The sequence below is a fragment of the Mycteria americana genome, chromosome 10, assembly GCF_035582795.1.
Source record: "Mycteria americana isolate JAX WOST 10 ecotype Jacksonville Zoo and Gardens chromosome 10, USCA_MyAme_1.0, whole genome shotgun sequence".
Lineage (NCBI taxonomy): Eukaryota > Metazoa > Chordata > Aves > Ciconiiformes > Ciconiidae > Mycteria > Mycteria americana.
The window spans coordinates 12,392,619-12,420,014 of record NC_134374.1 but is presented as its reverse complement, the minus strand read 5'-3'; the positions used below and the strand labels follow the sequence as shown (position 1 = coordinate 12,420,014).

Sequence of the window (27,396 nt, the reverse complement as noted above, 5' to 3'; positions counted from 1 at the left end):
CCGCGCCTGGCCCTGCCATCGCTCCTCCTCCCCATCCTCCTCCTCTGTGCGGTCTGGGCTCAGCAGGGCCAAAAACCGGGGAAGTCTCAGGTCTGTACCCCAGGTTTGATCCACAGCATCCCAAACGGCTCCCTGTTTGCTGCCTGCAGCCGCGCTCTGACAGGCGAGCGCTACGGGATACGTGTCCCTGCCCCCGGCTTTCCGTCCCTGTCCGAGCCACACCGGCGGAGCGGCCGTCCCCGGCTCGGCCGCAGCCCTGCCCGGGCTGCGCTGCTGGTGGGAAGTGCTCCCCTGCACCCCAAGTCCAGCCGGGGAGGGGGCTGTTCCTCCCCCAGCGAGGAGGGACACCCCGAATCCAGCCTGCTGCGCGTACGCGGGGACGAGGGACGTCCCAACGCAGCCGACGGGGTAAGCGTACGTGGGAAGAGACGGCATCCCTGCCAGCGCGGCTTGGTGGGGATTCGGCAGGGCCGCGGGCGCTCAGCCAGCCGGAGCTCAGGCAGGGGAAGCGGGGCTTGAAGTGAGGAGGCCGAGGGGGGTGGCGACGGGTGGGGAAGCCCCCCCAGCCAGGGTGCAGCACCCAGCACCCTCCTGTGGCTTAACAGCCCGGGCGATTCCTGGCCGCGCCAGGGGAGACCTCGAGCCCCATCCCAGCCTCGCAGCGCTCAGCAGCCAGGAGAAAGCAGGTCCGACACGGGGTGAGAAGCCGCCTTCTTCCCAAAACAGCATTCCCCTTTCCTCGACGTAAAGCAGCGCCCGGCTGGGGAGCCGAGGGCAGAGGCAGCTGCGGAAACCGCAGCAAAGCCCCAGACTCGGTGAAACCTGGTCCAGCACTTGCCGGGGCGGGAACCCGCCGTGAGTGGGGTCGGGAATGGGAGGGAGTCGCCTTCTGCTCGAGGAAGCAAGACGGGGATACACCCGGAAGTATCCACGTGGAATATTTTTATTTTATTAAGTTTATCGTATTTTATTTATATTATTACGTTTGTTAACAAAGTGAGGAAAAAAGAAACAGAAGGTATTTTTTTCTTTTGCCTTTTTTTTTTTTTTGTTTGACGGATGAACACACCTTAGAACTGACATCCTGTCCAAGGGGGACAAACAAAAGGACCTTGGCAGAAGTTCAACTTCACCTAAAATGCTACAGCCTGCAAAGGAAGCTGCTGAAGGCCACAGCATGAATGCCGGGGCGGTTAAGAGTACTGTGGAAGGGCAACGGGCTCAGGCCAACCTAGTTCGGGGATGCTTTAAAATACGTTAAAAAAAATCCCATCCCGGCGGTACCTAGGGATGCCTGGAGCCGCCTTTCCCGGTCATCCTTCTCCAAGGCGAGGCATCCTTTCCAAGGCTGGGAGCGTGGGGCCAAAGGTGTGCCCGGAGGAGCTGGCACCAGGCAAGGAAGGGCGGGAGCGGGCGTCGGACAGACGGACAAGCGCGTGGGGTGAGTTTTCTGAGGAAGGTGATGCGACAGGGGGACGTTTGCCTCGCAAAACTGAGGGAAGGCAAGTTCGAGGGGAAGGTGGGATCGCAGAGCCGGGCGGAGCTGCCGCCCCTGCGAGCCACCAGCCGGACTCGCTGCACCTTAGAAAGGGACCTACAGAGGCGGGAGGAGGAAGCGGCGGAGAGCAGCACCGCACGCGGCGGTGACACCGGAATCTTCTCGCGGGCAGAGGCCGGCAGAGCTCTGCTGGAAGCAGAGCAGGGTCAGCTCAAAGCTTCAGAAGCCAAAGCGCAGGCAGGGCAGCTGGGGCAGCAGCGCGTCTTGGCCGTGCGTGGGCAAGGTGGTACCTGTGGCTTTTATAGCGGGACAAACATTGACCGGGCTAAAGCTGGGTGTTAGTCTGCTCTTCTGTGTTGTGTACGCTAATTAATAGCAGCGATACATTCCAGCTGAGGCAACTGGATCAAATTCCTCGAAACACTCCAGACCATCAGCTTTTTCCCTCGATTGACGTTTATATGTCTCTTTTTTTTTTTTTTTTTTCTTTTTTGACTCATTAACATACTAAAAAAGAAGGCCTGTGGTGTGACAGTGTTAGTGAGGCTGCTTAACCTCCAGCTTGGAGCCTGATACAATATCTGGCTCATGGAAAAGCCGCCCCTGCTTGGGTGGTGACCAGCATTAGCAGGAGCACTGACTCATATTTTCTCTTAGCCTGTGTTTTCCGAATAGAGGGCAGGGCAGGTGGGGTGGGGGGAGTATCATTTGTCACCTGCAGCTATCGCTTGGAGACCTGGCTGGCAACGTTTGGGGAAGATTTTTGCCCAAAGCCTTGCCTCGCTAGTGCTAGGTTATAGGCAGAGCTTACAGATGCCTTGTTTTGGCCAACGGCAGCTTCCACGCTCCTGGGGGCTCTTCCCAGCTGCCCACGGTGAGTGAACGCAGCTCCCTGGCCGGTGGAGGGATGGCTGTTGACTCCCCTTCATGCTTCTGTCCTTGGGTTTCTTCCATCACCTGCCAAAAACACGGGGACCGTGTCCTTTGGTGGCACGAAAGGGACTGGGACCTCTTCAGCCGCACTGTGAAGCATCCCATAGCAAACTGTGCTGGGGGGGGGGGGGGCAGGTTGTCCCAGCCCTGGGACGAGCACCCCGCCGGCACACAGTGCCGTTGCGCTCCTCTTAAACATCCCAATCCCTCAAATCACCCCCAGAGACTGGCCTGGGGGGAGGCAGGAGATGACCCCCTCCAGAGGCGGGGGAAGGCTGCGCGCCAGCACCCCCGAAACGCAGGGGTGCAGCGTCGGCCCCCGTGCCGACACCGTCGAGCCTAAGGCTCAGCTGCAGGAGAAGTAAGGGGGGGCTCCCCTGACCCTCAAATGCTTCTGGCACCTCTGAAATAAGGAGGCGGGAGCGGAAGGTGGGGCTGGGGCAAATCTGCCCCGGCCGCAGCGAGGCTGAGCGCTGGCGGTGCCGGCATGGGAGGGAGGGAGGTTGGTTTCTCTGAGACGGAGCGGGGTGGAAGGGAGAGAGTGAAGCGACTCCGGAAGGCGTGTGTTTAGTGTTGATGCTGTGGGTAAAGGGGCCTGTGGTTTTCCTCTGCGTCTTGTAGCTGTTTTGGGTGTAGGTTACTACACCTCTACTAGGTGTCGTAGAGGAGAGAAGGTCTAGCGGAATGTTTTTACTCAAACTGCAGCAGCCCTGAGAACTGCCCTATTCGGGACACTGAGATGCTTCTCCAGGCAGCCGAGCACATCCCTGGAGTGCTGGCACAGGCGGGTGAAGCTGCAGGTATCGGGACGTTGTCCACCGCACCCCCAAACCTGGGAAGGCTCCCCGGGACGTGGCAGTGACCCCACAGGTCCCATGGGACCAAGCTGAACTACGGCACCGGCCACCAGCGGGCTCGCTGTGTCCCCCCCGGGGTGAGGACAAAGCCCATAGCGTTCTGCAGGAAGGCAGGCAGATGCTTCCTTGTTATTATGAATTAAATATTCATAAATATTTGTTATGAATTAAATATTCATCCTTAAATAAAAAGGAGGAACCAGCTAGTGGGGAACCAGCTAACGGCAGTGAGTTACCAAGGTGGCCATGACTTCCGCGCTCCGGATGGCATGCTGTTTTTTCGTCACCTGCTTTTGCTTATTCCTGTGATCTGGAAATAAAGGAAAGGCCAAGTAACCCTTGGGTTTCCAGCAACGCCCTGGCAATTCGGGCAGCACCCCGCATTTCACGGGACGGGTGAAGAAAAGCTGGCTGCAGACAGCAGCGACGATGGGAGCCTTTCACTGGGCAGAGCCCCTCTGTTTCCAAAACCAGGAGACCCCCGTTTTGGGGAGGGGAAGGAGGAAGGCAGCGGGGAGAGTGGACTTCTGCCTAGGACAGCCGCCTTGCCTGCACGCCCTGCAGCTCAACTCTGCCTCCCTTTGGCTGTATGGACTCGGTGCAATATCTCCTATATTTCTGACGTGGAAATGCTCCGTGTGCTCTGGGAAAGCGTGAGTGCCCCCTTTCAGGAGGGCATCCTCTCCTCAACATGCTATTGACCCTTCTTCTTACCAGTTCCCCGAGATGCTACATGTGATCCCGAAGACCCAGCCAGTGTTTTCAGGAAGACCACTGGGATGGCCAGCCAGCCCTCGAGACCGGGCCACCGCAGAGCCTGTGCAGGAGGAGGCCAGATGGGTCTACTCATGGTAATTGTATCATGGTCTAATCATTGCTAATCATGGTAATGAGGGGATTCACATGGCGAGACCACAGAAACCAGGAACTTTAAAAGGAGAAGCTGGAAAAATCACAGTAGACACGTGGAAATCACATCCCTCCCATCCCAGAGCTGGAGGGATGGAAAATTAACTACTCAACCTCACTCTGCAACCCCTGCTTCACTGGGATGACTGGTCAGCTGCTCTCCCGGGTCATAAGAGGTTCCCAGACCTATTTCTGCCTGTTTATCAGATAGTTTTCTCCTCCCAAAGCTCGCCATAGCTGAGGTTTTTTTTGTCCAGGGTACGGCTATCGCTAGGGAAGATCATGGTAGGATGTTCTGGAGGAGAAACTCGCTTTCCTTGAGCATCCATGGGGAAAGCAGAGGTGCTGGCAAAGACTGCAGGCAGGGACCAGTGCCTACTGTGGCTTTCCTAAAAGGGTGGGCACCAGAGTTGGGTCCTCAGCTGATTTGGACAGTCCCGCTCTTTAAAAAAGAAAAGTCTGGTTTTTATCTAACTGAAAGCATCTTTCCTGCTACCCGCTGCCAGGGGAGGGTGTGGTGGCTGAGCCTGGGGGGTCTCAGTGGCTGAGCAACTCGTTACGGTTGCTGGAAGGAAACCGCGGGGCTACTTACACCATAGGAGGAGGAACAGCAGCGTCATGAGGACTGCTACAGCTGCAAAGACATAGCTGGTTGTCAGATCAACGGCCTCCGAGCAGCCTCGCTCTGCCGAAGAGAAAGGGAGAACTTGTCAGCAGTTGCTCCTCTGGCCAACGCCCCCCTTTGAACATTGAGGCACCGTGAATTTAATCCAGGGACTTCCTATGCGACGGAGAGGGGGGATCCCTGTGTTTCAAATCACGGAGCCACCGTGGTGAACCTTGCTTTGCTACCTAAGAGCTACCACCTCCCCGCTCAGCGCGAAGCTGCCGCGACTACGTCAACTACAACAAGGTTTCTTGCAGGACCAGCCATGCAAAGCCACCTAAGGACTCTCTCTGCCCCGTGTGAAGCCAACCCCCCCCCAGATACCCCACTGCTCCCCAGAAGAAAGGTGAGCAAGGGCACGAGCGGTGCAAACCTGGGCCACCCCTTACCATGGAGCTGCTGGATATTTTGGAGCAAGAGGGTGGTGAACAACAAGTTGACGATCAGTGTTGTGGGGGCTGTAGAGTTCTGGATGACACGGTACCCTGGGAGAGGGAAATACTGCTGACGGACGAGAGGAGAATGCGTAAGGAGCGCGGGCTGGCAGGCGGAGGAGCCAGGCTTCGGTGGGCAAGGCATGGGCAATGTCTCTGGACATGCACCACGGCAGCATGCCGAGCCTCTGCTCGCTCCTGGGAGTGAAAACCTAAGGAGTTTACTTCTGGGCTCTTATCGGGCCTTTTCCACCAGAGGTTTCGATCATAAACAGCAACTTACACATTTTGATTTTGAAGCGGCTTAGAGCTTCTGGTTTCCACACCACTGCTGCTGCTGCCTGGGCAGTTGCTATTATCGCAGCAAAGAAGAACAGCCCAAGCAAGACGAAGGCAGCAGAAAGACCTGCGGGAGCAGAAGTAAACCAGAAGGTGAGATGGAAACTGGTGGAGGCAGCGGTCTGAGAACAAGGCAAGGAGAGTTGGCTTGTGGCAACCCTGCACCCAGCTGCTGCATCTGGGAGCGCAGGATCCGTCGCCCTGGGCAGTGGGGCTGTGCAGCAGCAGGACTGCAGACGAGAAGGGTCCCCCATGGCCTGGGCATGGGTCTGGAAGCGGGGACTGGCTCGGCGCTGCTGGCCAGGGGACCATATCCTACAGCCGAGGACAGTTTTTATCCTGGAAGTTGGTAGCAAGCAATATTTACGATAAATGTACACGTAGGCAGCACCCGTCTTTCAACAGAGAATGGGGCGAAGACCCGCATGTTTTGAGGGGGAGGTTCTTTGGGCTTGTTTGCCTTAATGTCTGCTTGCGGCTCAGCACGTAGCAAATGAGCACCCATGGCATGACAAATAGGTAGCCTCAGCCTGGGGCAGGGAAGAACTGGCTACGGAGCAGTTTTAGAACAGCCGAGCTTTGTGTTCGTCGCCCACGGTCCCTTACGGTCTGGTGGAAGTGGTTTCTGAACCGCTTTTTAATTTTTGAGAAGTCCTGGAGAAGGGGTAGTGGTACCTGAAGCGTGCAAAGGGACAAATGTAGCCCGTGAGTTTCAAAAAAGCGGAGGAAGAGGAGCCTGCGGGCTACAGGGCAGTGAAGTCTAACTTCAATTTCTCCAAATCAAATACTGCTACATCAAAGATGCTACTGTAAATACCCGGAGGAAGAAGAAAGATGAGACACTGAAGCAATCAAGAACAAATCAGGTTAAATGAATCCTACCTTGTTCCTGCATCCAGATGATGGAGGTGGGAAGCAGGAGGACAGAGGAGATACACAGCATTCCATGGGTGAACAGAATTATATATTTCCACGTTCCCTCTCCTGGGAAAAAAGGCAAACGTAATCAGTACCACACAAACAGGATGGGGGCAGGCTGGAAATGGGAGATAAACAAGCACAAGTTTTCTTTGTAAAGAATTGAATCCCTGAGGTTTAGAAACCCTGAAAAGAAAACCTGGTGAACTTTCAAGGGCTTGCTTTGACTTCAGGAGGAACCAGGAAAAACCAGCCAGATTTGGGGTTGTTCCACACTGAGCCAGGCACCAGTTCCACCTAGTGAGACACTTTACAACACGTCTGCCCGAGGTTTTGCCTCCTATAGTGACCTGAGAAGAGCTGGATTTCCTCTGGAGACCCACTTCATGGGGGAAAGCCCACGTGGCACAAGCTCTTGCCACAAGCACCAGGCCTGGAGAGCTCCTCGGGGGGATTGCCCCCAAAGGCAAGACCTCACGCCACAACCTGCACATGTCCCCGGCGTTAATGCTGAGAGACAAATAACACATGGGAGAACTTTCCTGCCAGCCGTAGGGCTTCACCTCTGCTCTCCAGATGGTCTCCGTTACTCTGGGGATTATTCCTGGTGGGTAGAAGAACGCACTAGCAGATTACAAAGACTGTGTGGGAGGACTTGCTGTTGGCTACGTCTTGAGGTTTGTTTTCTGTTAATCAATATATTGTGTTGCTACTGAAGAACCCACGTTAACCTGGATCCTTGGGTACGGATCCAATGTCACGACCCAAACGCCAGTGTGCTTGGTCACCAAAAGCCGCGAGACGTGATCTTTGGCCAAGTCCAGGCGGGAAGGCTCTTCCCATGCAGCCTGTGTGTTTTTTATTTCTCCCCAGGGATGCCCGAGGAATGGGAGAGGAATGACTCCTACGCTTGGTGCTGTGATATTTTTGGGTCCATCTCTTACAGAGCCATTGGGGATTAGCTGCTTCCAGGAAGTTTTATTTTCTGTGCAAGCTACAGAGGCATAAGAAGAAAGGCACGAGCTGAGCAGATTTCCTCCCGCTACCAAAGTGAATTAGGACGAGAAGGAGCTTGGCTGAGGCTCCCTGCCGTCTGCCCTGCCCGTGCTGGGGAGAGAAGGGTTTAGTTTGGGGGGCTGGGGTGCGGTCCTGGCACTCACCGAACCTGTGCTCCCTCGGCTGACAGAGCAGGATAACGAAGCTGGTGGCGGAGGTGGCAATGAACGTCAGCGCGATGATGGCCAGCCTCTGCACGTGTTGTAGAGGAGGCGTGAGACCTGCAAGGCAGGGCAGGAGGGAAACCCCGTGCTGGGGACAACCTCGAAACACAGAGCAGCGATCCCAGGAAACCTCAAAATGCTGGAAAACCCGAGGGACGAGTTCTGGGTCTTCCTTGCTCAGGAAAGCCCATGAGAGACAGTTGCGCCCTGCGGGGTGGACCTGCGACAGCACAGCAAACCGCTGGACCCACGAAGTCAGGGCAAGGCTAACCTGTCACCGTCAGGTTCAGGGCTGCCTCCTTCCAGCTTATCACGTTGCTGACGTTGCAGGAGTAGGAGCCGCAGTCTGACTTCTCTCCGCTCCTTATCTGCAGCACGGAGATGTTTCCAGAGACCAGATAGCACTTTTCGGGGGGAAGGGGACGTCCCTCCTTCTTCCAGGAGATGGAAGCCACTGTTCCCTCTGGCACCACGCAGACCAGCTCAATGGGCGAACCTGCCAGGTTCAAACTGCACTGGAGCTCAGGCTGGGGCACAGGCTCTGGAAAGGAAAGAGCAGCATGGTAGCACTCCCAGGAGCATGAGTACTGCCTTGCTTTGGACCTGAAAATGTGCAAGAATACCAAGCCCCTTGGGGAGTGAGCAGGTCCTTCCCTTCTGATTTATGCCCCAGGTCGGTTTGGAGAGAGCGAAGATACTGCAGGAGCAGGGCAACATCCACCAAGATCAAAGCAGAAAGCAGATGTCCCCACCCCTGCCACCGTGCCACCCCTAGGATGGACACTACCAAGCCTTGGAGATCAGGCACGGCACCTTGGACTTGGGGACGCCGACCTGAAAGAGCTGCGAGGTGGGATTACACTGGGAAGTGATGACAGGGACTTTCTGGACACTGTCTGCCATGGGGTGTCCCAAGAGGAGAGAGCTTTTCGCACACAGCAGTGGCGTGAGGAAGTGTGGGAGGGGGTCAAAGAAGTTGTGAAGTTCAGCCAAAGAGCAGCAATGTGGGACTCCGCTGCTGCCCGCAATTAAACTGGTCCAGCTCCACATGGGCCACAGCACAGAGAAGCAAGCCTTGCATGATGGAGACCCCTGCCATGCGCAAAAAGAGGGCTGACTCCATCCCTCAGCTAACGCCGAGGTGCCTGCACCGGTCGGGGCTGTTCTTAACTACATCTGGACTTCCACTTGATAGCAACCACATGCTCCTGAGGTCCTTCATCCCTGGTTCTCCTACATGCAGTGTGCTCATGTAGTGATGCTGAGCTCTAGGAAAGGGCAGTTCAAAACAGGGTGAGCTCTCATTTCTGTTTATTTTTCAGGGAAATTCAGAGACAGAGAAAGGCAATGCTGGCGTGAAGGAAAAGAGTCTGCAAGGCCTGGACCTAGGGAGGGGGAGCTCCTGCAGGGAGCCACGGGAGATCAGCCACATCTGCCTGGCAGACCCACCCTCTGGTGAAAAGCATCCATGAACCCAGCTGATCGCAGGGTCTGATCCTGAAGGGGTTAGCAGGGCGATTGGTGAGGCAGCAGCTTATCCTGGGAGTGCTACCAGGGAGCTTCTGGCCCCAGCTCCAAGGGACTGGCCACAAGCTGCAGCTCCCGAGTTCCTCAGATCATTTTACCATGGCATTTGTTTTGCTCATCAAATGTGAACAGAAATCCCTTCTCTTGAGGGACTTTTATGCCATAAACTTCCTGTGAGCATCCTTTGTTCATGACAAAACAAGTAGATAAAAGTTAAGGCAGAAGGTGTCCCCCGTTTCTATCGCTCCAGGATGAAGGCACCATGCAGCCTGATGTCCCAACCAGGAGCTCAACCCACAGCCAGACTCAGTTGCAAAAACCCCTCTGGCATTTCCCAGCAACTCTTTCAGGGTCTCCAGTCTGTGTCTTTCAAGGCAGTGATGAAACCAGAAATCCTCCTCTAGCTCGAGACTTGCTGCTCCAGCTGGAAGCCCGCTGGGATTCCTCCCAGGGTGCTGAAAGAGGTGGCTGATGTTATCACGGAACCTCCCTCCGTTATTTTTCAATGGTCTTGGGAATCTGGAGAGGTCCCAGTCAACTGGAAGCCGGCAAATGTCCCAATTTTCAAGAACGGTAAGAAGGAAGACCGTGGTAATTACAGATTATTTACAGTAATTACAATTGCCTGGTAATTAGCCTGTCAGTCTCGCTTCAGTGCCTGGTAAAATTATGGAAGAGGTTATTCTGGGAGTTACTGAAAAACCCTTGAGAGACAACGCAGTCATTGGTCATAGCCAACATGAGTTCACGAAGGGAAAGTCCTGCTTAACCAACGTCATTTCCTTTTATGACAAGGTCTGGTTGGCCAAGGGAAGCCAGTGGGGTTTTTTTGGGTTGTAGCAAAGCTTTTGATACTGTCTCTCACAGCATCCTTCTGTGACGGACGTCACAGCACACAGCTAGACAAGTCCATCATGCGTCGCGTGAGCAATTGGCTGGCGGGTTGGGCTCAAAGGGTTATAGTAAGTGGGGTGACATCAGGCTGGCGGGCAGGCACCAGTGGGGCTCCCCAGGGCTCAATTTTAGGGCCAGTGCTCTTTAATGGTTTTATAAATGATCTGGATGCAGGAGCCAAATATACATTAAGTAAGTTTACTGATGATACTAAACTAGGAGGAGCTGTGGACTCCCTGGAGGGTAGAGAGGCCTTACAGAGCGATCTGGATAGACCAGAGAGCTGGGCAATCACCAACCGTATGAAATTCGACAAGAGCAAGTGCCGGATTCTCCGCGTGGGACGGGATAATCCTGGTTATATGTACAAACTGGGGGACGAGAGGCTGGAGAGCAGCCCCGCGGAAAGAGATCTGGGGGTCTGGGTTGATGGCAAGTTGCATATGAGTCAACAGTGTGCCCTGGTAGCCAAAAGGGCCAACCGTGTCCTGGGGTGCCTGGAGCACAGCATCGCTAGCCGGTCGAGGGGAGGCGATTGTCCCACTCTGCACTGCACTGGTGCGGCCCCACCTCGCGTGCTGGGTGCAGTTTTGGGCACCTCAATATAAGAAGGACATCAAGGGCGACCAAGATGGTGAAAGGTCTCGAGGGCAAGACGTAGGAGGAGCGGCTGAGGTCACTTGGCTTGTTCAGCCTGGAGGAAAGAAGGCTGAGGGGTGACCTCGTGGCCGAGGGGTGCCCTCATCGCAGCCTACAACTTCCTCAAGGGGGGCAAGCGGAGGGGAAGGTGCTGATCTCTCGCTGGTGACCAGTCGTAGGACACAAGGAAATGGAATGAGGCTGTGTCAGGGGAAGTTCAGGCTGGACATTAGGAAAAGGTTCTTCACTGAGAGGGCGGTTGGTCACTGGAACAGGGTCCCCGAGGAAGTGGTCACGGCACCAAGCCTGTCGGAGTTCAAGAAGTGACTGGAGGATGCTCTTAGTCATGCGGTTTAGGGTTAGGTAGTCCTGGCAGGAGCAGGGAGTTGGCCTCGAGGTAACTCGAGATATTCTATGGGTCTATGGCTCTACTCTGGTTGCTGTCTCGCGGACCTGTCTGCTGCACTGGCTGGTGAATCTCTGTCTGAGAAAAACACCCTCTCAACACATTTGACTTACTGATAACTTCCAGGAGGGTTGTCCTAGCTTTATGCTGCATCAGATCAACTGTTGCTTTATAGATGCCGCTGTCTGTCTCCTGTAACCTCTGCAGGAGAATCGAGCCGTTCTTCGGGTAGAAAATCACTCTGCCTTGGTAAGCGGAGTAAATGGTTGGAGACTGGTAATCCGCATAGTACTGCAGGATGAATTCCGGGGTGGTGTTTCTTATGTATTCCCACTCGATGAAGTTTACGTTCTTGATATCCGGTGCAAGCATCAGTACGGAGGATCCCTCAGCTGCAACCCTTCTTTCTGTGATTTCCACCACTGCGGAGGACCCCTGCAAAACCAGCAACAGGTCTGGAAATAGGAGAGATGCCAGAGCAGGATGGGTTAGTTTTAAAGCAAAAGCCAAAGAGCTATTTAATCTGCTTGTACATCCTATTTTTGTTTCTCTTGGGCACAAGTTACCAACTGACTTCCTGCAGCGTGTTATGCCACATGTCTGATTTCCTTCCTGCTTTGCCAAGATAAAAACGGTAACATTTTTTGTTGGTGCGTTATATAAATGCTTTTTAGCTGGTTAAGACAATTCCTTGCCCTTTGGAATGAAAATGATGAAAATCTGGACTTTTGGGGGTTTTCTGCACATCAGGAGTTGCTAACGGGGACCGTAATCAGTGTGGCTTCGCCCCTGGATCTTGAGCTGCTCCCTTGGCAGCTGGAAGGAAGGGCATTGCTTGGAAAACAAGCTCTGAAACGCACTTTGTTGGGACTGTGTAGTCCTGGCTGCTAAATAACCGGCGCCTGAGAGCTGACCTTTCGGAACGCTGTTAAAGCCTACAGGTGTATTCAGCCTCAGCCTCGCCGTCCTCTCAAGAGGAGGTTAAGCCCTGCAAAACTTACGCTCCCACTTAGCTCGGCGCCCAGTGACCTTACGCATCTGGAAGGTGCTAATTCATCATGTATTCACGTTTCCTGGCACCTCTGAGTAACGCAACGGCTCTCTGGTGCAACTGCCGTGTAGACGAGCCGCTTCGAGCGCGAAAAGGAATCTAAACGGGCCTTTACATAAGAGCCGTTGTCTTGAAAATGTTTTATGGTTTCCCCCGGGGCAGAATGAAACTAATGTGGGGGGGAGTCTGCAAGTGCGACCCTGAAAGGATCCTTGGCTGTACAAAACCCAGGCGTGAGAGTCCTGTCCTAGCAGCGGGGGTGCAAAAGGACTTAGCAAGCGGAAAGTCACGTCCGATATCTCCAGCCCCCACATCTGCCAGAACCGTCATCCTGGGGCTGCTTTTAGCATGTTGAAAAGGTTATGCTGGTTGCTGAAGAGGGAACGAGCTACAGGAACAGGTACCAAAAGGAAAGCTTGTCTAAGCAAAGAGGAAAGATGATGGCGGGGAGGCTCAGGGAAGGGTAGCGGAGGGTACGCCACGGTCGGAGAGTGGAGAAGAGGCTCTCGGGGAAGCAGTCCTTAGGCACGCAGTGGAGGAGAGCTGCTTGTAAGAGGCGGTGGTGGTACCCAGGTACGGAGATGCCGCAGCGCTGGGAGGAAGCAGGCACCTACCAGGATGGCTCCCGGCGCGCACGCCTTTACCAGCACTGCCGCAGCCCGGGGCAGGGACGCAAGGAGAGCACGGAAATGCTGCAAGCATATGTTCTCCCAGGAGGTGCACGGCCGCTGCAAGCCCCACGCGAGTCCCTTTTCATACTCACAGCCTGCGACGGCCGCCTGCAGCCGGGTTAACATGGTAAAGCCCCGCAGGCTCTTTCAAACCAGCACGAGGGATAAGCTCCTTCTGCAGCGACGAGGTCTTGGGATGGCCGCTCTAGGCATGATGGACGGGCCTGCGAAGGACACTGTGAAAAGCACCGTTGGCGTCTGCCACGCAGGGACTGGGGAAGGCGAAGGGTGCTCGGGAGCCCCAGGCCGCCTCCGTGTGTCCCCCCAGCGCCGGCATCACTGCAGGTGGCGCAGGCTGAAGCAGGGGGTTGCTGTACAGCAGCCCCAGCCCACGCCGCTCCGAACAGCGCAGCTCCGGGAAACAAACCATCACGGCCGTGCCTGTGTTCAGCACCGATTCACCACAGCGATTAACAAAAGAAGGACTTCCTAGACACAAAGATCGCTGATATCCAGACCAGCATGGGCGCAGCAGTTACTGGGGGTGACGAGCACCTCGCCGCTTTCTGCAGCCCTTCCTGCGTGCTGCAGCTTTACAATGCTAGCAGGTACAGCCCTGCCTCGTCCTTTTAGTATTTTTTTCTGCATCTGCTGGCCATGAAATTGCCCGTTTGTATTTAGCAACCACCTCCACGGCCTCCCGGATAGTAGGAGCTCCACGCTCCCACCCCGATGCCTACCCAAGTACTTTCTCTTCTCAGGTTGAACTCATTTCATCACTCCCTTGAGCAGCCCTGACTCATGCCCTCCCTGACTCTTGCCCTGTGGCATGGGCAATATGAGTATGTGTCATGTGAATATGGGCTCCACATCTGCTTTATGCATCACCTTCACAACTTTGAAAACCTCTGTCCCATCCCCTTTGCCACCCCCTCCTCTCCAACCGGAAGGCTCCCAGCCTTTTCAGTCTCTCCTTGCAAGCTCTTGATCATTTTGGCTGCTGTTCTCTGGGTCTTCTCCAACTTTTTTTAGAGACCTTTTACCTTAGTTTCTTCGCAACGCAGACTGCAACACACACCGCAAGACTCGGTGGGCGTGAGAGAGCTCGAGAACAACCCGCCTGCCTCCAACGCGCTTTGCCACGGGGCGTTATTGGAACGGGAACAGCTCTCAGGGCTGGTTTGCAGAGCCAGGCTGCAAGCTTTGGCATTGGGCCAGCAGGGACGGCGTTCGCTGGTGGGTTTTGCAAGGCTCTGGAGCAAGGGTGAGGGTGGAGGCCAGCGGGAAACGGGACGGTGGGACAATTTTTTGGGAAAGGGTTTTTCACCGCCCTGTGATCAGAGTCTCAGCTGGGACCAGAAGAGTCAACATGGTCTGTATGACGTGTGGTTTATTTTAGAAACAGCCCGAGGTTGGCGGTAGCTAAGGAACAGACTTCTGACACAGAGGTGAGGAGGTGTGTTTAAGGCTGAGCTCCCTTCGGAGAGACATTACCTCCTGGCAGCATCCAGCTTTCCTCCGGGGAATCCAGCAAACAGCAGAGCAGCATCTGAAAGGGAAGCCGTTTCCACTGCCGAGCTGCCCGTGCGCGCAGCACGCCCAGCATGCTCTCCTGGACACGGCCAAGCAGCCCCCCAGCCCAGACCCCGACCCCAAAAAGGGGAAAAGAAAAAAAAAAACCAAACAAACAAACCCAAAACCCAAGGGAAGAGAAAACAGCCAGGGTATGTCGTGTTCACCCCTGCAACGGAGACCAGCAGAGCCAACTGCGTGCCCCTGCTAAGAGGAATTCAGGAAATAAGGTTCTGGGGAAAATTACCCGAGTTAAGGGTGATTTAGCTTCTGCACAGCTAAAAACCTGCATTGTCTGGGACAGAGTGGCTGCTGCAGGCTGCAAAGCCACGTTAACGTGTAGAAAGCTGGTTATTTGTATGCCTCCGTGTCTTATGTGAACTCCTTGTTGTGCTTCTCCTAGGCTAGCGGGTACGTGGAAACCATGAAAAATCCTGTCATTTCTGGTGTAGGCTTTCCTCACGACTGGTATTTTATTTGCTCATTAACCAACAGGTCTAATTAAGTGGAGAAGAAGCAGGAGACTGTCTTCTTTCCCTTTGCAAAATGCCTGAGATCCTGGAGGAGGGTTGTGGTGCTATTTTTAACCCTCTTTTTTGGCCGTTTTCCCTGGTATCCTCTTGCTCTCTCTGAGGTTTGGGCAAGAACCGGTTGCGGCTTTTTACAGGGAAATGAGAACTGTGTTTTGTTTTATAGCTTACAGGGCCATTTTAAGGATATAAGAAAAATAGCCGTGGAAAAAGCATTTATGTCCTGTAGAGGCAGACGATTTCCTTTATCCAAGCAAATCCCAACGGGCATGGCAGGGACCTTCTTCCCAGCCAGCGCAGCTGGGTACGACGGTCTCTCCCTGCGCCTAGGGCGGGGGGATGAGGCTTGCCCCAGGAGACGGAGAGTACGGCGTATTTGGGCGGGGGGCACGTACCGCACCTCCTACTCCGAGTGCTGCTGCCCTTTTGGAAAATGACTCGCTCTTCCTCCCCTCCCTCCTCCACCAGCAGACCAGGACTCCTCAGGTACGTGACTGGGGAAAGGGATAAGAGCCTTTGGGCAACGAGATGCCCGCGCAAGGCGGAGGGTGGGTTGGATCTGCCTGCCGCCACGCAGACCGCTTTATCTCTTGAAGAGGACCTCTCGTCTCACGCGAGGCATTAGCGCAGTCGAATATTTGTGGTCTGAGAGGCGGCTGTAAACACGAACCACCGCTTTTGGCAAGGGGCAGATATTTTCAGAAGTTTTCATGGAACCTCACACGAACAGGGAGAGGAATCGGACGCGGGATGACGCACAGACTTAAGGCTATCATGTTTTCCCCTTGGCCTCTAGCATCGTTGCTATGCTGCGTTATCTTACATTTTTACAAAATCCACATGGAAAAGCTGCACCAGAAGCATGCTGCAGCCTGCTGGAGTTGTACAAAGAGGTCTTTGTAAGGAATATCTTAGGACCTTGATTACAAAGTATGCACGCAGCACTTGGGAAACATGTCCAGGGCACTTCAGCCTCTCATCCAGCCTTTTCTAGGAATGGCATTCAGCTGCAGAAAAAGAGCCCAGCTGCAAAACAAGAGCCCATTATGTGAGCTGGAGCTACGATACCACCGAGGCACCGCATATCTGAACAAAAAATGTCTGGGGGGGGGGAGGAGGGAAGCTCCCCAGCACTACAAAGCCCTTCCAGGCTTTAAGGCCTGCTGAGGACATTAATGGGCCTTCTGCAAGCAAGGCAGCGGGTCCTCCCTGCTGCAATACCCTCTCGGTATTGCAGGGTATGGCCCCCTTCGGGATAGGGGGGCCAAGAAATGCTCCGCCGGTATTGCAACCACCTCCTCCTCCTCCTCCTCCTCCTCCTGCGGCAGTTTGTGTGCAGCAGGGACGCTGACAGCTGAAGTCCGAGGGGTTTGGTGCGGTCTGGCAAAGCGAGCTGCCGCCGTGCGTGGGGTGAAGCCAAACGTAATCAGCACGGGCGCAGGCGTCGTGCTTTGCTGTCAGCTCTGGCATTATCGTTTGGCCGGGACCCACGCGGCCACGCTAGGGCGGTAGAGATGATGGGGGAAGAGGAGACACGGTCTTTATCAGCCCCTGGCAAAAGGAAGGCGGGGGGAGGACTTGGGCTAGGCTTTATCTGAGCGTGGGCTGCAGGGGCCGGCTGGCCCCGGGTGGGACGGGGCTGCTCGAACACCACGCTTACCTGGAGACACGTCTCCTGAACCAGCCAGGCGACGCCGGTTCCGGCAGAAGGGTACCGTGTCCTCCTGCGTAACCGAGTTTACGTTAGCAGTTGTTAAAAACATGGACTTTCCCTGACCTAGGCTAAGGGATAACAACAGACCTTGTGATGAGAAGAAACAAAAGGGATGTGTGATTTGCAAGGACAAAGGTTGTTCCCCCACCGGCACCTGTGGTGCGGGCTGGTATCGTCAGGCCCTTTGATAAGGACCTGTGAGAAACGTTAAAAACAGCGTGCTCGTCCTGCTCTTATGCAAAGCCCTTACTGCAAAATTATAAGGAGTGACCTTTGGTCTTGCCTGAGATGATTAAAAAAAAGAGAAGCAAATAATCCTATTATAAGTCATCCCACAGCTTTGAAAGATTAAATACCACATTAGGAAATACGAAACCCTCCTGAGCAACGTCTAGCTCTGCTCTCTCGGTCTCACATCGGCTGAGGCACGGCAAAAAGAATGGCAACAGGCAAACTGCTACAACCGATGACAAGTAGAGAAACTGTAAAATGCTACTTGGCAGTAATGCTTTGCATGGAAGGGAAAAACACCTTCAGCTAAAACCCCACGTCCCCTGTAAGCAGCAGGCCTGTCGCGAAGGTTCTCCGTGAATGATACAAACCGTGACGACCTAAAAGGTCCACAGATTTGGTTTTGTGCTCAAGTTTTGTGCTCAAACCAAAAGTGAGAGTAACCAAAGCAGGTGTTAAGGCTCATCTAGAAAAGAGCAGCTTTACGCATAACTGCAGCTCTAAATAAACCGAGAAACCCCCTTCCTCATAAACAAATTATGAGTTATTTCAGAGACTTTTGTAACTTTACCCTGCCCTTCTCTAATGCTGTAAACATCCTGCAGTCAGGACAGACAAATTGAAGAGTTCTGGGACCAAGTAGCCCGAATCACACATGCAAAAGGCCACCAAACCCAACCGCAAGTGCCACGATGCGAGGGGGCTTCAGCCAGCCACCGGTCCGCTACCAGCAGAGCGGCCAGCTCCGACGGTGCCGGTGGCGTGGGGGAACGGGGCTCAGCAGGCGGCTGGGCAAGGGCAGCAGCCGCAGCATCGCAGAGCTCTCCACATTTGTGCAAATAAGCAGGGCAGGGACGGCAGGGAGAGACGGGTTGCGTAGCAGCTGTATAAACAGCACAGCGAGGCCATATGGCCAATTTGCCTGCCAGTAAATATTTAATATTTCTGGGGCTGGTTATGAGGGGAGCAGAGCCCAGCTCCTGGTGGGGGAGAGCGCCTGCAGCCCTGCCGGGAAGTGCGGGGCTGGGGGAATCCCCCCGGCCCCTGCCTCATCCCTCCATCCCCATTGCTCCCATATAGCCGTCCCTATCACTCCAGTACATATCCCCATTGCTCCGGTCCCTGGCTGCATGGGTCCAGTATCCAGCCCCACCGCTCCAGTCTCTGTTCCCATCACTCCTGTCCCTGGTCCCCTCGTTCCAGTCCCCATCCCCATCACTCCAGGTCCCTGTTCCCATCGCCCCAGATCCCTGTTCCCATCGCTCCCAGGTCCCTGTTCCCATCGCTCCCAGGTCCCTGTTCCCATCACTCCAGGTCCCTGTTCCCATCGCTCCCAGGTCCCTGTTCCCATCGCTCCAAGGTCCCTGTTCCCATCGCTCCTGTCCCTGTTCCCATCGCTCCTGTCCCTGTTCCCATCGCTCCCAGGTCCCTGTTCCCATCGCCCCAGGTCCCTGTTCCCATCGCTCCAAGGTCCCTGTTCCCATCGCTCCCGTCCCTGTTCCCATCGCTCCAAGGTCCCTGTTCCCATCGCCCCAGGTCCCTGTTCCCATCGCCCCAGGTCCCTGTTCCCATCGCTCCAAGGTCCCTGTTCCCATCGCTCCAAGGTCCCTGTTCCCATCGCCCCAGGTCCCTGTTCCCATCGCTCCCAGGTCCCTGTTCCCATCGCCCCAGGTCCCTGTTCCCATCGCTCCAAGGTCCCTGTTCCCATCGCCCCAGGTCCCTGTTCCCATCGCTCCAAGGTCCCTGTTCCCATCGCCCCAGGTCCCTGTTCCCATCGCTCCCGGTCCCTGTTCCCATCGCTCCCGGTCCCTGCTCCCACCGCTCCGGTCCCCATCCCCACCTCCCCGGCCCCACAGGGCGGCCCCGGAGGCTGGGACGGGACCCGGGGCTGCCCCCGCGACACTCACCGCGGCACCGGGGCGGCTGCCCGGCTGCGGCCGGGCTCCGCTGCGCAGAAGCGGGCGCGGGTCTGCGGCTGCGAGGGCTGGGCCGGAACGCTCGGGCCCCCCCGCCACACGCCGGGGCCGCGGCTCCACGGGCGCTCGGGGCTGCGCCTCCCTCCGTCCGTCCCTCCCCGCCTCCTCCTCCTCCTCCTCCTCCCCCCCCCTCCGCTTTGCCGCGGCACCGGAGAGCGCTGGAGGCAGCAGGGAGCTGGTTTCTGCTCGGTCACCCACTGCCAAAGCGACGGGGCCACCATGCCCCGAGATGCTCCCTCTGCCCCATGCACCCACCTCTGCAGGGACCCGGACCTCCAGCTTCCCACTCCGCGAGAGACCTTTCCGCTCAGGAAAATATCTCCAGAGGCTCCTCACTAAGTGCCGCCTTCTACCCACCACCGTGGCCCTCGGCAAGCTGGTCTTCTGACGCCGCCTCTCATAGCATCCTCCTCAAGAAGCCGACCAAGCCTGGGTCAGATCAGTGGGCAGTGGGGTGGATGAAAACCAGCTGGACAGCCAGGCCCAAGGGCTGTCGCTAGCGGTGCGTCCCGGGGGGTGGTAGCGGGGCCAGTCCTGTTTACCATCTTCATTAATGTCCTGGACGATGGGACAGAGCGCACCCTCAGCCCGTTTGGGGATGCTGCAAAGCTGGGAGGAGCGGCTGGTACACCCAAGGGTCGTGCTGCCATCCAAGGGACCTCCACAGGCTGCAGAAATGGGCTGAGAGGGACCTCGTGCAGTTCAGCAAGGGGACATGCAAAGTCCTGCGCCTGGGGAGGAACAACCCCAGGCACCAGGACACGTAGGGGCTGGCCGGCTGGGAAGCAGCTCTGCAAAGCGTTGGGGGTCCTGGTGGACACCACCTTGACCGCAAGCCAGCAATGTGCTCGTGCAGCAAAGGTGGCCAACGGTGTCCTGGGCTGCATTAGGAGGAACATCACCGCAGGTCGAGGGAGGTGACCCTTCTCCTCTGCTCAAGCACTGGTGAGTCCTCATCCGGAGTGCTGGGTCCAGTTCTGGGGTCCCCCAGAAGGAAGGGGGACCCCAGGAAGACCATGGGCTTACTGGAGAGAGGCCAGCAAAGGGCCACAAAGATGATTCAGGGGTGTAACGAAGAGGAAGCCAGACTTTTCAGTGGTGCCCGCTGACAGGCCAAGAGGCGATGGCACACATTAAAAAGGAAATTCAGTCCAAATAGAAGAAAACACTGTCCTACTGTGAGGGCGACCAAGTGCTGGCACAGGTTGCCCAGAGAGGTTGTGGACTCTCCATCCTTCTCAGCATTCGAAAGCCACCTGGCCACGGTCCTGAGCAACCATGCACCCTCAGCAAGTCTAGTTTAGCCTGCCAGATTAACTCAGCCACTTTTTTTTTAAACCTTAATGGTATTACAGAAAAGCCAGAGACTCTGCTAGCAACGGCTATGCAAACACAAAGTCAATAAATAATTTGTATTTATTGCTAACAGGGGAAGAGAAAAGCAGGTCATAAGGTTTGGAGATGAGATACATAAACATGGCCCATGCTCCCCAGCAAAGCTCCTTTCTGTCCATTATTGACTAGAGATTCTCATGACATTGCGCTTGTAAGAGGAAGAAAATTCCCTTTACAAATGTCAGTAACTGTCGGTCTGTTTGTGTTTGCTTCCCCTTGGCTTGGCCTCGAGGGAGCCCGACACCCCCTCCCTCCAAACACACCCTGAAATCATCCGCACCGGGGAGCAAGGTCAAGCATGTGGGAAAGGGTGGGGTGGGCGCATTTGGTTACCCACACACATTTAAAAAAAGATGCAGCCTCACGATTGCAATAAACTAGTTAAAGAGACTCCTCCAACTATTTCTAAAGGCTCTTCTCTACTTTAGGGCCTGGTTTTAAAGAGAAAGAAAGGGGAAAATGTGCCTTTGGCTCCCCCGGTTCTGTGTTAAAAAAACCCCCAAAGGCAGAAATGAGTTCACGTCATTGCTGTTTATTACAGATCTTGCAGAGGCTCAAGCCCACTGAAACCGAGAGCCCTGAACCCATCAGACCTGCGAGAAACTTTGAGTTGACTCAGCCAAGTGAGAAACACCCCGACCAACCTCTAACAGGTAGAAACAGCATCCTTGCTGCTGGGCTGAGACATTTCAAAGGACCTGGAAGGAAGAGGACGTGGGACGTGCTGAGCATCGCTGGAGCCAGGGGCTCTGGTGTGCCCGTCCAGACCTGCCCCATCTGCCAGACAGAGGTGGGGGCTGCGGTGGCCCCACCCTTGCATGGCCCCAAGGCACAACAAGACCCTACAAGACGGCTGTGGGTGTGATACTCATTCCTCTGTCTCTCAGGATGGTTTTGACTGGGGCAAAGAGAAGCTGGCTGAGGCCCATGAGGTTGCAATGCCCTGGGGGCTTTCCCGCAGGGCACGCAGGTTGGCTAAGCCCACACAGCATGGCTGAAATCCAAAGTGCTGGGGTGAAACCAGCAGGAATTAAGGCTCGAAGGCTTCAGGCTGAGGCCACAAGGGAGAAATTTGTGGGGAGATTTGAGCAGGCACTCAAGCGCTTTGCTGGATGGGGACCTCCACCAGAGCTACCTGCTCTGAACCCCGGATGAAATCGGGGGCTGGGAGGGCAGCGCTGGACTGCATCTTTCTTGGGGTCTAGGACTTAAAATAAGGCATGGGATAGTTTCCATATCCTGCTCTTCTCACTTCAAGATGGTATGAATTTACACGGAAAAAGGCAATAGAGCATCTACCTCTCCTTGTCTGCCCAACTGGAGTCACGTTCCTTCAGCCATCCCTGAGTCGTGTGATCTGCGAAAGGACAAGTCTGTTCCCAGGTATCAGGAGAAAGCGTATGAGAGGCACCGAACGCATAGTGCAGGATGTTGTACTCGGGGGTGGTGGCTGGGGCTCACCGGGGAAGGGAAACGGTCAATGGAGAGGTCTTGGGGTCTTCACAAGAGCCGAACAAATAATTTTTAAATAATTCACATGGCTGCTTGATTGCATGGGGACAGAGGGAAACCAGCTCGCTAAATATAAGGCACTGGGAGGGACAGGGAAACGAAGGAGGAGGGAGACTTACAGCAGAGGAAGATGGCGAGGAGCGGGAGGGCCGACACGGCCGCCGTGCTGACCGCGAGAGCGGTCACGTCCACGAACTCCGTGCATCCTTCTTCTGTGGTCAAACCAGCCAGGTGTCAGCACAAAATGCCGTCCGAAGCAGAAGGAGAGAAAGGAGAAAGGCAAATTGCCACTGTGAAAACATGCAGACGTGCAAAAAAAAGGGCGTGGGGGGCTGAAAACTAGCTTTGCTTTTGCAAGGATTTCACTCCCTCGAAAAACCCCAATTTGTGAGATTTTTTTTTGGAGCGGGTCTAACTCCGAATGGCTGAGTTGAAGGGATATCAGGATTACATATTGTGGACAAGTTTTAGCCTCAGAGTGACAAATCCTTGGGGTGGTCCCCGGAGCATCCCCTCTCACCGTGGCGATGGTGGATGTTCTTTATGAGGAAGCTGGTCGTCAGCACCACCGAAACCACTCCTCCGGGAGCAGCGTAGCCCATCGTGCGCTGCGCTGGCCGAGGGAAGGACGACAAAGTGATGTTAATGTGCGTTACGGGACGCGAGCGAGGGTCTGCCCTCACCCGCGGTCTGGTGCGGAGTCCACCAGCCTGAGTTAGCACAGAAGTAGAAATAAAGTTTTCATTTAAAAAAGTTAAGGATGAGATTTTGGGCAAAATAGAAACCCCGTGGACCAGTTTTATCTCCCTCCCTGCCATCCTCGGTAAAACGGCTCACCTGTTTTGCTTTTCAGTTGGATGAGCTTTGTAGGCTGGAAGATGACGGTGGTGGAGACCAGGAAGGTCACCACGATCACGTATGTAAGGGCGATCTCGGGCAATATGATCGCAATGGAAGGGCCTGAAAGAAGCGAGGACAAGGCAGAGCACCAGTTCTTGCATTTGTCTGCCGCCTTCATCATTTTGTAGCCCTCCATCGTATCCCTTTCCCGACTCCCAGCCTTTTCACCCTGTCCTGGCAAGCGGCCTCTCCATCCCTTGATCATTTTAACTGCCCTTCTGCAATTAACTCTGGGAAAGGGCTCTGGGTAAAGGGGAATAACTATAGTAATTGTATGGATGGGTGTGTAATCCATACGGTGGTCCAGGCCCCCACGACTACCTGTGATCGCACACGGGGAAGACCTGTGTCGCTCTGGCTGGGTCTACCCCCCCGTGTTTAGCTGCGTGAGCCTCCCTCCCTCTCCGGGGCACCGCCTTCCTCTCTGACCCCCGTGAGACTCTACCTCTCCCGCGAGATCTTCACCCCGTATGGTTTGCACGGCAAGGATTGCTGTTCTGCGCTGCGCCCCGCACGGGGTAACGGAGTAGGGTCTGCCCAGCACCGCCCCCCGCCCCAAACCGCCCCGCAGCCACCGCCTACCTTCCTCTCGCATCCAGAGGATGCCGGCGGTGCCTGCCAGGACGGAGGCGACGCACACCAGCCCGCAGGTGTAGGCGCTGAGCCACCTCCACAGCTCTCCCCCTAGACACCCAGAGCAGCGTGCGGTGACTGCTGTGACCCCTCGTGATGTCCCGCGCCAGCCCCGACCCCCTCCTCAGGGTGGGATGTAGCCCGACCCCCCCCCGGATGCTGTGGGGTATCCCCGGCCAGGGCCCCCTGGCTCTGACCCGCTCTTTAGCTGCAAAGGGCTCTGTTCCCCCCCCCGTACAGTGTATTAAACATACGTATTAAAAATGGAGCCTTGTAATAAAAAAAAAAAATGCTCCCGAGAAGCATCTTTTTCTATAAAAGCGTCAATCGATCGCCTCAACTCTCTAGAACAAAAATGTCTGGGAAGTACCAGGATCTAACCTAGCTTGAAAACAGAATAAAATCAGTTTTCGCCATTAAAAAAAAATGCCAAGTAAAGTTTCTCTACTCTTATAGAGACCTAGATGAGGAGAAGGCGAGATGTTTAGACAGCTAGAAAGGGAATTAGCTGATTACCAGCTCTTCCCACAGCAACGCTCCTTGCTCTCCTCCACCAGACAAGGGAAGTGAGGGTTCAGCTGCCCCCCAACTGCAGACTCACTTATTCTTAGCTTTTCAGACTGGCAGACGGGAAAAATTAATCCCCATCCCGAGACGGCAGCAAAGACCACAGCAACCACTGCAATCCTCAGCACATCCTTCAAGGGAGGGGAGAGACCTGGAAAAAAAACCAAAACCAAAACAAAAACGAGGAGCCAGGAGTCAGGCCACCGGCAGGACCAGCACGAATGGCTCTGGTGGGCCACGGGGCTCCTCCATCACCACGACAGATTCAATTTATTTGCCAGCTGGTGGCCAAATCACCGCTTTCTGCTGCAGGCTGTGGTCCATGAAGTGTCCAACCTGGGACGTGTGCTGCCCGCGGGCTTCCTGGCCACCACACCCCTACCCATGTCCTGCTCACCATCACCTTGGCCAAGGGCCATCACTTGGGACCTTCTCCAAGAGGGAACAGCCAATCTCCTGCCGCCCATCCTGCCAAGGACTGTGCCTTGGTGGTATCAGAGACCAGGAATTGCTGCTGATCATCCTGTGACGGGAAGCTCCTGTCAACAGCACGTGGGCCACAGCCTCACGGGGAGATGGAGGCAGAGGGATGGGATGAAACCACCCAGGGATCCCCAGGGAAGGGTGGAGAGCAGGAAGAGTGGCGGGAGGTGAAACCCCAGCAGCGATCACCTGCAATGGTGACGTTCAGAGAGTTTTCTTGCCAGCTTATCCCATTGCTGGCGTTGCAGGAGTAGGAACCGCAGTCCGACTTCTTCGCCGGCCTCAGGTACAAAACGCTGAGGCTGTCAGAGAGGTGGAAACCTCTGTCCGGGGGAAGGGGCTGCCCGTCCTTCTTCCAGGTGATGGTGTCCACCCTGCCCTCCGCCACGTCACACAGCACCTCGCCGGTGGCCCGGGCCACGAGAGCACTGCTCCAGAGCCGAGGGCGAGACACGGGCTCTGGAGAGGGGACAGAAACACCAGCACTTCTCTCAGACATGACCTGGAGCACCCGTGATGGGGATCTGGGCTGCGATTGTCACCGCAGCGTCCTTGAGTCTGCAACGGTGCAATCGCAGGTGCCTTTCCCTTGGAAAGTCCTGTGGCTGCACGGGGCTGCTGTGCTTTCCGGGTCTGGTTTTTTTTTTCTTTCTATCCAAGTCATTTCTTTTATTGCATTATGGTAGATACAGGGCGTTTTACAATACGTCAGGAAATGAGAAAAAAGGGGAAAAGGATGCCAATCCCATTCAGATTTATGTGTGGTGGAAAGGAGAAATGGGTGGTGAAAGGCTGTGGTAGCATTATGACAGCACCATTATTCTAGCAGAGAAAGGGTAATGCCAAAGCAAATTAAGGGAATTGCTGAGAGCGATATCGAGGAGGAAATTCTGTGTTATTTACAGCGTGCTCTTATCTCCGTGACAGCGGCTGGCGCCTGCAAATTGCAAACAGACTATCAGTCAGTGTGGTCCGAGGGAGAGAGAGATTTTTTTTTTTTTGGTGACTTCTCCATAAAGCCCACCCTGCTGGGCTTAGCTCCACCGGCTCTGCCAGGTCCCCCTCGCAGAAGGTGTCAGAGGCACTCTCCACAGGTGGCAGCGGGCACGGGGCATCCCGCCAGCCCCTCCGCCCCTGCACCGAGAGTAGAAAACACGGGAGGAAATTGCCTTTCTAGGGTGGAAGCCAGCCCTCTGTCACAGCCAGGCACCCTAGAAGGTCTCCTTGGGCAGCACCACCAGATCCTCTCCCCTAGGACAAGTTGGGAACCTCTTCCCAAAGTCTCCCTGGTGATGTCTCCATGCACGGCAGGTTCAAACAAACTCATGACTGGCCCATTAGACTGAGCTCAAATCCCTTCTCCAAATCCCTTTGGCTGGCTGACGGTCCATATACGGTCAAAGTATATGTATCACTGCTCTGCTTGCGTCCATCACCCCGCTCCTCCCTCCCGTGCCCACCACTTACTGAGGACTTCCAGCAGGATTTTCAGGCTCTCCCTGTCTCCCACGTTGACAGTCACTTTGTAGAGGCCACTGTCACTTTCCTGGACGTCCTCCAGCAAGAGAGATCCGTTGGATGGATGGAAAATGGCTCGCCCTGCGTAGGGTGCGTGGATGGCTGGGTTGTGAGACCCGCTGTAGTACTGCAGGATGGTGCGGGACCTGGTGCCATTGAGGTGCTCCCACCGCACGGAGAAGACGTGCGTGACGTTATCCGGCCCAGGAAGCAGCACTGAGGATCCCACAGCGGTGGCTTTTCTCTCGAGGGGTCCCGCCGCTTCTGCAGCCTGTTGCAAAGGCACCAGCAGCCCTGGATGGCAGGGGAAGGGAAGATGAGCTGGGGAGATGGAGCAAGTCGGCATGGCTTGGGAGAGGCTTTGGTACCCCCTCTGCCAAGGACACACACGTGGTACCCGGACGGCTTGGTCACAAAGCCATCGCCGTTGCCTGTCATGCCGCCAGGCAGGGATACATCCCAGCCAGAGCTGACACAGGTGCCTAAATGCAGCACAGGGTGCTTGGAGATACCTGGCTGCAGGGCTGCGAGCTTTTTCTGCTTGAGTTTTGTGTGCATTTGGGTGGCATTTCCTCCCAGTCTGTGCCCAGAAGGGACTTTCTAATCCTGACCTGATTTCCATGGTGCATTCCCAATTCCTGGTCTTGTTTGGGGCCGAAAGCGTCCCCGCCCTCCCGGCAGAGCGGGACACGGCTGTCTCCCCAAAACACATGGCAATTCCTGGGCTTGCCATGACTCGGGCTCTAACAGGCGCCTGGGGGCTTCAAGAGGAGCCACTGTGGGTTTGTCACAGCACCCAGCCCCGAAAAAGAAAGAGCTTTCTAGGAAAGCCAGGCAGAAATCACGGCTACAGTCCTGTCTTGTGAAGGGGATTCTTTGAAAAACAAAACCAAAAAGGTGAGGTTAAAGGGTTTAAAGCAAGGGCCCAGCCCCAGGCAGAGGAAAGGAAAGAAAGGGGGTTTGTCTGCGCGGGCAGAGGTCCAGTTCATTGCCGGTGGCAATCCCAGTGCTCCTAAGAGGCTGCTCTGAAGGAGGTGCCAGGACTTCTGCTAAAGGTCCTCTTCTCCTCGCCAAAGCCGTCAGTCCGGCCCTCGCACGGCAGCGTCAGGTCTGAGACTTTGCCGAGACGTGGGGACCGGCAGCAGCGACCCCAGCCTGTCCCCAGACACCCACCACCAAGCCACCGCAGCCGCGCTTCCCGACAAAAGAGACGTTATGAAAACTTGTTTCCAGCGCCGGCGGCCCCAGACGCCCGGCTGCCTGCAGCCCGGCCGAGGGACGCTCGGCAGGCAGGACGTTCGTGCCTCGGGCGGCCGGCTGCTGCCGGCGCGGACCCACCAGCTGCGCAGGCTGTGTTTGCTCTTCTCCCTCCGCCAGTATCGCAGTTCCTGCCCCGCTAAGC

General features: G+C 55.6%; 2 protein-coding genes across 6 annotated transcripts in view; both read right to left on the bottom strand.

Moving 5' to 3' along the window:
• The window catches only part of LOC142415236 (tumor necrosis factor ligand superfamily member 10-like), a 104,460-nt gene that overhangs the window by 30,077 nt on the left and 46,987 nt on the right, over window positions 1-27,396 (bottom strand). The window lies entirely within an intron of this gene.
• Window positions 948-14,571, bottom strand: LOC142415274 (uncharacterized). Of its 5 annotated transcripts, none has more exons than XM_075513390.1 (11): window positions 14,458-14,571; window positions 13,056-13,199; window positions 11,355-11,696; window positions 8,047-8,316; window positions 7,716-7,832; window positions 6,520-6,621; window positions 5,582-5,704; window positions 5,254-5,349; window positions 4,790-4,882; window positions 3,525-3,598; window positions 949-2,455 (listed from the first exon to the last, which is right to left on the bottom strand). In XM_075513390.1, exons 2-11 carry the CDS (start codon window positions 13,087-13,089, stop codon window positions 2,306-2,308), a joined length of 1,401 nt encoding a protein of 466 aa, XP_075369505.1. In that variant the 5' UTR covers window positions 13,090-13,199; window positions 14,458-14,571; the 3' UTR covers window positions 949-2,305. The 5 variants fall into 5 exon arrangements, with proteins under 5 accessions (XP_075369509.1, XP_075369505.1, XP_075369507.1 ...); XM_075513392.1 differs by having other exon boundaries at window positions 3,540-3,598; XM_075513391.1 differs by having other exon boundaries at window positions 13,056-13,187.